Genomic DNA, 10,917 nt, shown 5'->3' with positions numbered 1-10,917 from the left:
TATTTCAAAACAACATCAAAACAGCTCATAATAGAAAAGCTGTGCAAATTTTATAATGCTGGAGTGAGTGTCTTTTCTGTTTTAGAAAGCAGATTTCTGCTGGGATAATATGCAGAATGTTATCTCATATAATATTTCACGAAGTTTGTAATGTTGTTTGTTTGTTTCATTATCTCAACACTGGAGAGTCGATATAATGTAGTTTTTAGCAATGACAATTTGATATACATACTTCATTACATATACTATATGAAGTGAATGGTAGTAAAAGTCAGGGACGCCCGAGGAAGACATGAATAGTGGTTAGAAGAGGCTTATGTGAAAGGTAGAAGAAATCGACGACGCCTGAGAAACACATGGCATGATCAAGTACTGAAACAAATACTTAAAAAAAATTAAACTTTTCAATTCTTAACAATAATATTATTTCTGCTAAAACTACATTTTTTTACACAACTATTAACGCAACCTCAAACTTTGCTCCAAACCATTCATAACCCCAAGCAACGCCCGGTGCATATCAGCTAGTAAATAAGTCTTGATTTTTTTTTATAGAATCCTAATCTATAAACGTTATTCTGATACTTTTCCCAATACCTACAAATCAAATAATAATAATAATAATCAAAATAAATAATAATAATAATTAAACATAATCAGGTAGAAATGCTAAGAACTTTTTTCCATAGGAAAGCTCATAGCTCAGAAATGCACAAAATAATTTGCAAGGCAGATAGAAATATTACACCTTTAAATTTATACGATGAGAATGCCAACATTTTTATAAATCCCAACCAGGAATTATTAGATTCCTGGTCAAATAAAATTTTACACGCAAAACACTTCAATTATCTCAACCAAACGTATGTTGACAAAATTTCGTCAAACAAATGGTTGAGTATTGGAGAGTTGAGCGCAGAAATAGAAGGATTTATGCTTGCCATTCAGGATAGAGTCATTAATACTAAAAATTATAGAAAGCATATAATCAAAGATACAAATCAAATTGATGATTTGTGTAGAAAATGTTTGGCTTTTCCGGAAACTATAGAACATATTATATCTGGATGTTCTATATTAGCACCGTCCGAGTATACATTTAGGCACAATCAAGTTTTAAAAATAATTCACCAAAATTTGGTAATTAAACATAACTTGATTGACTGCCGTAATATAGTACCATACTATGAATACGAACCAAATTCATTTTTAGAAAACGAATTTTATAAAATATATTATGATAAAACTATACTAACAGACCGAGCGATTAGTCATAATAGACCCGATATAGTTTTACATGACAAAATTAAAAAAATAACTTATATCATTGATGTCGCTATTCCAAATTCCTGTAACATTCAAAAATCTGTTAATGAAAAAATTAGAAAATACACAGATTTAGGAAACGAAATAAAAAGAATTTGGCATTCTCAGACTATAAAAATATTACCATTCGTTATTTCGGCTACTGGCATTATACCTAGCTCTCTCATTAAAAATTTAGGCGTATTAGATCTATCAAAAAATTTATATATAAAGATGCAAAAGTCGGTCATTTTGAATACATGTAGGATAACGAAAGATTTTTTAAATATTTATGTTGAGGGATCAGTAGGATTTATAGGCCCTGTTAGAAGTACTACCGAGCCGAACCCTCTGATATGAAAATATCTGGAGACGGTGAATTTTTTTTTCCCATTTGATCTCTGATGAGTTGACGTGTTGTTGTTCTTGTATTGTTTTGTATTTATTTTGCTTATATAATGCACTTACATAATGTTGATTGACTAGATGATCATTTGTGGAAAAGTGAGTGGAAGGGTTAAGTTTTTCCTTTGGGGAAGATTTAACCCGGACAACTAAATCGGAAGTTTAAAAAAAAAAAAAAAAATAATAATAATAATACTAATAATCAAACATTACTGTATTTAAATATTTTATTGTAGAAATGGGCCAAGGTTCTTCTCAACTTGGTCAACAAAATATGGAAAGTCAGGATCCAGGATGCAAATCTTCAAGAACTCATCAAACTTAAAGTTCTGCGGGAACAGGGTTCCTATAAAAATGCAAACATAAATGTTTTTAGTCACAAAGAAAACCCTTCATTCACAATTTTTTATATAAATAAAATGTTTGCTAATAATTGGTCTCTCTCTATCGGTGATTGTAACAACACTTGTCTAGGAAATGCTGAACATGTATGATTGTTGTAATTTACTTCAAAACCAAGTTAAGTAGGGTTTGATAATTAACGAAATTCATGCATTCATGAAACTTTGGTCATACATTCTTGGCAGTAGAAATGAGCCCAAATAAAACAGGTGTAACTCGGGGAGAGGTAGGGGGCTACTTTTAAAAAATAAATATCTACAAACTAACTCAAGTGAGGTATCGTTTACTATATTTTCATTCGTTCTGAATTGAATGAGACCAATCTCAAGTCTATATTTTTAATAGTTGGTGAGATGAGACAGTTTTTAGTGAAGAAACATCATGTAATACAATTTTTTAAAGCATAAAATATTTTATTACATGGAAATGAGAGTAGTTTATTTATGATAATTATGTCCTCACAATTTAAATAATATCTGTTCTCTTATGACTACGGCGTATTACAAAATAAATGACAAAATTTGCTCATACGTTCCCCGGCAGTAGAAATGAAGATCTACAGAGTCCGCTCAAAATAAAGTGATGGAATGAGAATAGTAGTGTATATATGATTGAACAAAACTTACCAATGGTAATGTTGCTCTTTTGCCTTTCCATCTCAGTTTTAAACTTATCTTGGAATGTTTCATAAACCTGTGATGCTTCAGCAGTGTTGTTAGGATCCAAAACGTCTTCTATCGGACAGTGAAGTTGCAGCAAACTTATTAAATTCTTAACTTCCTCAACAGAACAAGATAACAGCATTTTTACTCTTCTCACTGAGCCCTACAGAGTAAAAAAAGTTAGTGGCTATAAATACTATGTTTTCATAAAAAAATACAAACAAATAAAAGTGTAAATTACCTCATGCTCGTGAACAATTATTAATGTTTTATGTTTCAGATATCCTTTCTTTAAATGCTTCAAGTTAAAATTGTCTAGAATAATGTTATCAGACAGTATAAATATTTGGTCGAAATGAATCATTACATGTATGTTTGGTTTTTGTTCCTTAGTCCAAACTTTTAACATTCTGGCATACTTTTCTATTTTCCACGAAAATGATGCTGTAAATAAGCAAAGAGTTATACAATTTTCTCGCTATTGCATACATAATATCTCATCAAAACGGGTTCCACTAGGAAGACCGGTGCGCGGGGACTGGGTTCAGCAGATTCCGTTGTTAGCTGATCTTTCGCCGTTTATCATACTTCAATGTAAATAAGTAATAAATCATTTACTAATTATTATAATAATATTAGTATCATACAGATGTTTTTTTGTCTATGTAAAATATCATTATACTATTTACTTACCAGATCCTGCTGTCATTTTTCTTAGCTCCAATTCAATTTTAGCTTGTGGTTGCTTTCATAAATAAACCACTCTCGTTGATTTGATTTCCCACTGTTTCCCACCAAGCTTGAAAACTTTTGCTTTGAAGCCAAAAGCTTAGAAAATGTTACCATACTGTTGAAAGCACATTTTAAAATAACAACAAAAAATCTCTCTGGTTCTTACTTTAACAAATGCCATTTATAATTTTTGAAGTGAAACTTCTTTAGGCGCGTAATTCGGGGACGGAGTAAAACCGAGTCAGGATCGACACGAAAATGCGGGTACCCCCACCACCGCTCACCGTTCACTGTCCCTCTCTCACCATATGCGCTTGTTGAGGTGGGGGAGCCGCTCACGAACGTTCTCTCTCTTCTCTTCTTTCCTCTCTCTCAGACACCAGCGAACTGCGCCACGCCAAGCATCAGCTGCTTGGTTAGTATACTGCGTCGTGAGTGTAATACGAGTGAAATACGTAATTGATTGTGGTTCATACGGTTTAACAAAAGAAGTTTCACTTCTGTCTTGCGTAGGCTTGACACACCCACTTTTTTTCACTTTACAATACATTACGTAATAATATATTTATTTATTAACAGGCCCTATTTGAAAGCCTTAAACCTACAGAAAACAACAAACCACATTTTTTCTATAATTTTATTGAAGGGGTTCGTGCAAGATAGTGCTATACCACCTAATCGTGATTTCGAGATGTGAGCATTTAAAAATTTGAATAAATTTAAAATACCGCTAAGTATTATCATTTTGAATTGAGTACTTATTACACAATTTATGTATGAAAATATACTTATTACATAAATTAAACGGAAAAAATAATCTTCTAAAATAATGTGTAGAAAGATACAAAAAGAATACCGAACATTAGTCCAAATTCCCCAATAACCTCGGTGCCTGTGAACTATGGTATCCCCAAGTGACGAGATCGAAGGGAATGGAAAATTAGTCATTACTATCACAAAGACACGGAAAAGCGTCGAAAGGATCTTTCTCCATAGTATCACTATCGGTGGTGGTGTGGGTATAAGGAGTGAAATATGAATTATCACATTTACAATTTCATGGAAAAGCGGCGCCAGTTATAAACGTCTTTTTTGTTAATTTTTTTAATCCTCAATTTTTCTAGGGGGATGGGAACCCCCACCCCTGCCCCCTGCCAACGCCCAAGTGTTGATATATTGTCAAAAATGAAAGTGTTCCATAATGTTTGTATATGTGGATCATAATTGACATTTGACAACATGACATTTCGACTACCATAATACGGACATGTGTCTAGTGTGGTAGTCGAAAAGCATGTAAAAAACCTGTATCCAAATATATTTTTATGAAAAAAGAAAAAAAAAATTATGATAGAATTCTGTTATATTATTAAGATTAAGAGAACCGTTAAACTACGTTAACTCGGGGTGTTAAGTATTATCCTGCTACACCCTACTCATAAATAAACCACTCACCTCCTACTTGAGTCAATATTTCAGACAGTTTTGCAATGTCCGTACAACCGACAATTTTTTTTTACTTGTGGACTCAACAAAAAAGTGGGCGTGTTTTTTCGGTACCTTTCCATCAGGCCATGGCTAGTTATGGACACGGTCAAGCGGCTTGATCGCAAGCACGTAGTTTATTGTCTATGGCACTTTGTGTCAAGCATTTTGACCGTGTACCGAAGCTGGCTTGCAAGCATTGCGCAATTCTACGTGCTTGCTGCGAGGCTTGATGCGAATTTATATTTTTGTGGGAATAGACAAACGACAATAGACAAATAAATATCACGTATCATAAACAATGATATAAATTGAATAAAATTATTATAAAATAGGTACTTAGTTATTATTATTGTAGAAAGCAATCACTTTGTGGTTTGACATATTTAATAAAATAAAATACTTTTTTGTTTTAAAAAAACTAGAGATTAAAAAAGCTGTAAAAACCAAAAGTCAGATACTTAATAATCAATTAGACATATCAAGTAGTCCAATATTAGGTCTGTTTCCAATAAACCCATAAAAAATTCCCAGTTCTCCTTACCTCCTTACCACCATGCCAGTTGATGCTTTGTTTCTCCCGATTTGTTGGTATAACCCATTAGTCTACATAATTGTCTGGCGGTTTTTTCATTACTTGTGCACTTATGTTAATGTATTTTATGACCGTCTTTGTGTTGCTTATATTTGTATCATGTTGTCTCCCTCTATAATATATTTGTATCATGTTGTCTCCCTCTATATTTTGTTATATATATGCACACATTATATACTTCTTGTTTAGTATTAATTTGTACCCTGATGATGCTGTAAAGCGAAACCGGTCGGATCTTAAATTAATAAATATCGTGGTTTTAAAACAAAAAAGTATTTTATTTTATTATTACTTAGTTATTGTTCGCTATGTCGATGTCAGACAACAGTGATTTAAATATTGAAGAACAACAGGACAGAGAATTTTTATTGCTTTTAATAGCATTGTTCCGTGATGCACCAGAGCTCTGGAAAGTGAAGTCACCATTTTACTATGACAAAAATAAAAAATCAATTTCGTTAACCCGAATAACAAATGCTTTAAAAGTGTTAAAGCCAAACTTTACAGAAGATGGACTGAAAAAAAAAATTAATGTAATTAGAACAAACTTCAATCGAGAATTGAATAAAAAGAAATTATCGATGAGGTCGGGTGCCGGTTCGGACGAAGTATATATTACAAAACTGTGGTATTTTGATGAAATGACATTCCTCGCGGATTCAATGGACATTGCGGATACTGAAAATTCGATGAATTCCCAGGTAAGTTATATTTCATATGGTATGTAATTTACGATTCTCTGATATCAGACATTGCCAATTTTTTTGCACCTTCTATTTTTTGATAAAGTAATATTTTTATAAACTACCTATAAGTTTTAAATTATTTTTTTCGCAAGCAAAATACAGTTTATTTTAAATCTTCATTTTTTTTGTCTAAGTTTAATACTAAACAAAACGCAATAGAAGTACCTATCTGGAGTGTGCTTTGTCTGTTTTATAACAAAATTATAATGATACTAAATAATTAATTTTGTGTTCTCCTACATAACATTATGATAAAGACATAATATATATATATTATGTCTTCTTCTTCCTTGCTCTGTCCCAACTCATTGCCTAGGTAGGCTGTTGGGGTCGGCTCTTCTCGTTCTCAGGTTATAGTATCTTCGGTGCTGAGTATCGCCTTCATCCAGGTCGTTTCTCTGTAGAATTTTGGAGCATTGAGTCATTCAGGAGTTCTTTGGTCTACCTCTAGATGACTGTCGATGAAACTCCATAGACATTGCCTGCTTCACTGTGTGGTCTGGTGGTCTCCGTCTTATGTGGCCATACCATCTCAACTGTCGTTCCTCCAGCTTACTATTTATATATTTTATGTATTAACAGTGAATTTTTGGGATGTTTTGCCGCGGTACGCTACCTCCTTCTTTAGCCAACGTTACAGTGTCCATCATCAGGGCAGATGATGGACACTGTAACGTTGTCCGAAACGTTGGCTAAAGAAAGAGGTAGCGTAACACGGCATAATATTCCAAAAATAATTTTTGCCGTGAAAATGTTAAATCAATTAACAGTGAAATTGATGAAAAGACTCCATAATATTTAAAAAAATATATTAATTTCCATTTTTTAACGATATGCAGAAATTGAACCAAACAAATATACTTTGCATTTGAATGTTACTTTGTTTTCAGTATTATTTAGAATACCATTAACAATAATATTCATTTGTGAGAAAAAAACATAATAATATCGTCTGCAAAATCGTTGAACCACGTTGGACCATTACACAACGGAATTTTGTCCGTTGTGTAACGGGGAGTTCAAAAAATATAATTTAGTGCTCATTATTAACAGAGAAAAAAAATCGGTAAAACAATATGTAATAATTTTATATTTATTCTCATAGTGACAAAGAATCATTAAGTATTTTAATAAGTACACAGAAAATATGAAACTTTTTTTAAATGTGATTAGTGGGAAAAATAATTAAAACAACTAGTCACACAATTATATCTATTTATTTATTGTTTTTTTACATGCTAGGTATTATTGTTGGCAATCCAATTTTTTAACCTCACGAGGACAAGCCTGTGTTGAGGTTGACAATTCTACAAAGTAACAAAAATAACACAAAATCATAAAGGCAAAACAAAATAATACTTGAAAGAACAATATTGTTACATTAACATTTCTTAAAGATAATGGGTGACGCACTAATGTACTAAGCTAAAGGCGCCTGGTACATTATAATGTAAACATGTGGGGTGACCATAGGATTGATATTATTTGAAATAAAAATATGCTATTAATTTTAAAAGGACTAAGATGAAGGAATAAATATGGGTATTTAATATATTATGCTATTATTTTGGTAGGACAAAGATGAATGAATAATTTAGACAATATGATATATTATTAATTTATAAAGGACAAAGATGAAAAAATGAACTGGCAATCCTCGGCTAACACAAATAATTTAACATTCTTTTTTAAAGTTCACAAGGAATTAGAATACTTAAATTCTGGAAGGCTATTAAATATGAGTGGATCCTGATAAAAATAATTTCTTTGACCAAAAGAAGATTTTATTTGAATTGCCACAAAGACCAGAGCAAATTCTCGTAGTACAAATTTGCTGTGTTCTTTATGCAATATTAATATTATTAAAAATCTACAAAGCGTTTGTGTAATATATAATTGTTTTACATTAATGACATTATATTCCTTATAAAGTAAATGAGTTCGATATCAAAACAAATTATTATTTATTTTGATAAACTAATGTTTAAGACAAGATTTTTTATGCATAGCACAAAGAGTAACAATTATTTACAAGTAATAATTATCATCCTGAAACACTAATTTACATTGAAAAAATCTCCCGAGAAAAGGTACATATCGCAGACGGGACTCAAACCCGTGACCTTTCGATTGCCGGTCGAGGACTCTATATAAAATAAATTTGGTTATTTTCAGGTGGAAAAATGTAATAAGCAGTAATTTTTAAAATGAAACACTAGTATACAGGGTGTATCGGCACTAACCCGACAAACTTTAACCAGCTATTCCTTAGCACATTTGGAGTAAAAAATGTTATGGGCACTTTGCTGTCCGGTAGCATTTTTTTTTCAATTAAAAACAAAAAAAAATAAAATTTCCACACTACATCACTGTCATTGGCATTGCGTTTCGTGTTAAACAGCTGTTATAAGCAAGTGTGTCAAAAAGCGTCTTCGCTCTTTCGCACACACTAAATAATAATAGTTAAAAATGAGACGAATGGTGCCGTGCTATTTCGTTGTGACTGTAAACGTGCGCCAATATAGGTACACACGTGCATTATTCAACGGAATTCGAATAAAATATTTGCCAGATGGGTTTTCAAACTTTATCAAAGGATAAAACAGTGGTGACATGTGGTGAAAATATGAATAATAAATTTTTTATTAAAAAAAAACGTTACCGGACAGCAAAGTGCACATAAGATTTTTTACTCCAAATATGCTAAGGAATAGCTGGTTAAAGTTTGTCGGGTACGTGCCGATACACCCTGTATATTGAATCATTTGGCGGGTAAGAGAAATCGAAAGGTCACGGGTTCCCGTCTGCGGTATGTACCTTTTCTCGGGAGATTTTTTCAATGTAAATGAGTGTTTCAGGATGATAATTATTGCTTATAAATAATTATCAAAAAAAAATCTTGAACATAACTTAAAGAATCAGCTTTTGGGCAATATTAAGTGGTTCTACACAAGTCTTTGGGCAGGATCCCCAGCATACTATATTATAAGAAAGCAGAGACTGGATTATAGCAAAATAAACAGTTTAAAATTTTTCTTTGTCTAGTATACGCTAATGTAAACATCGATCTTGCCATGATACTGCACCGTCCGTATTAAAATATCCACAAAAATCATCTCTGACTTGCTTTGCCTCTCCGGCCATATTGCCTCTCAAACCTTGTAAATGCAAAAGTTGTCCTTCTTGTCTCCACAAACCTGGAGTGATTGTGCTAGTTACAGTGTCTTCAAAATCAACGTCGGCACGTTGAATGTAGCCTTTGTGTTTTGATAAATAATTGTGCAAGTAGCAACAAGCTATAACCATTTTACGAACTTTGTTTGGAGGCATAGGAATGGCTTTTTTAAATATCTTAAACCGAGACGATAGTATGCCGAAAGCATTTTCCACGATTCGGCGTGCTCTTGATAGCCTATAATTGTAGATTCTTCGTTCTTCTGTCAAAAGAGCTTTATTATACGGCTTCATAAAATTTGGTGTCAATTGAAAAGCTTCATCCCCAATAAATACAAAAGGTATTTTTTTGTTTGTCGACGTTGATGGTAACTCCGTTGGTTCAGGAATATTGAGTTGGTTGTTAGAAAGTAAGTGCCAAAACTGGGTATTTTTAAGGACTCCACCGTCAGATATTCGGCCATTAGCGCCGACATCAATCATCATAAACTCATAATCAGCATTTACCATTGCCATTAGAACAATGCTGTGTGTGCCTTTATAATTGTAGTAATAGGATCCAGAATTTCCAGGTTTTTGTATTTTAACGTGCTTACATTTGCACCAATTCGGTCTTCCAGTCCCTATCAGTCCCATAGTCATGGTCCATCACCACCACCCCGCCAATCTCTGCACCCGGCAACTTCTCTGTATTGTGAATCCCCTGATCTGGAGCTCATTTCTGAAACAAATGGTTCTATCCAGCCATCTGACTTGGATTCGCTTGTCGATGAAGACCAAGAGAATATTACTACCACCGATTATTTGAAGAATTATTCTTATTTTTAACTGCGAATTATTTAAATATTTCACTTTCTAACTAATTACAAAATTCAAAGCAACAATAATATTTTTACACAATATAAAAAAAAAAAAAAACATTATATCTTATCCTAAAAATTATTCCACATTAAACTACATTATAATTTTGTTCATTAGCTTAAGTTTGAATTTTTTTATTTATTCGATTCTCCGTTTTCAGGCTATGGGAAGGAGATTATAAATGTCTGGCGTATGCTTCTTTTACCATGTTCAGTTTTTACTGTATTAGATCCTTACTAATAAGTATGTTTTAAACATTAAACAACTGATAAATTACTACTTTGATATGGTAAACAGTTGTTAGTCAGTTGCGTAAATTTTAAAAACTTTTAATTAGTAGGATCCTTGTGTATAACTTATTATGCTGACTTGTATAGTGTTTGTGTAGTTGTCACGTTTATATAAATGTGTTCGTATGTGTAAGTCTACTTTGTATTATGTCAATAAAGCTATGTTGAAATTGGCCAAGCCAAAAAACGCTGGCGCTTTTAACGTGACTAGTATAAAACGAATGTGTCATATTTCCTAGTAATATATATTGATGTTGATG

The 10,917-nt window shown here is 32.4% G+C and overlaps 1 protein-coding gene across 1 annotated transcript; it reads right to left on the bottom strand.

The window, feature by feature from the left end:
- Positions 1-1,922: 1,922 nt before the first annotated feature.
- LOC149417217 (uncharacterized) lies at positions 1,923-3,566 on the bottom strand. Its single transcript, XM_089640147.1, has 4 exons — positions 3,468-3,566; positions 3,016-3,218; positions 2,739-2,937; positions 1,923-2,056 (listed from the first exon to the last, which is right to left on the bottom strand). Exons 1-4 carry the CDS (start codon positions 3,481-3,483, stop codon positions 1,938-1,940), a joined length of 537 nt encoding a protein of 178 aa, XP_089496273.1. The 5' UTR covers positions 3,484-3,566; the 3' UTR covers positions 1,923-1,937.
- Positions 3,567-10,917: the final 7,351 nt, after the last annotated feature.

Source organism: Hesperophylax consimilis, chromosome 15 (assembly GCF_061612785.1).
Source record: "Hesperophylax consimilis isolate HC1 chromosome 15, BYU_Hcon_1.0, whole genome shotgun sequence".
NCBI classification, from domain to species: Eukaryota; Metazoa; Arthropoda; class Insecta; order Trichoptera; family Limnephilidae; genus Hesperophylax; species Hesperophylax consimilis.
This window is presented reverse-complemented; position numbering and strand designations above follow the sequence as displayed.

Coding starts and splice junctions, on each gene's coding strand:
- LOC149417217 (XM_089640147.1), bottom strand. Junction 2,938..3,015: donor TAATTGTTCACGAGCATGAG/GTAATTTACACT, acceptor TTTACTCTGTAG/GGCTCAGTGAGAAGAGTAAA. Junction 2,057..2,738: donor AAAGAGCAACATTACCATTG/GTAAGTTTTGTT, acceptor GCATTTTTATAG/GAACCCTGTTCCCGCAGAAC.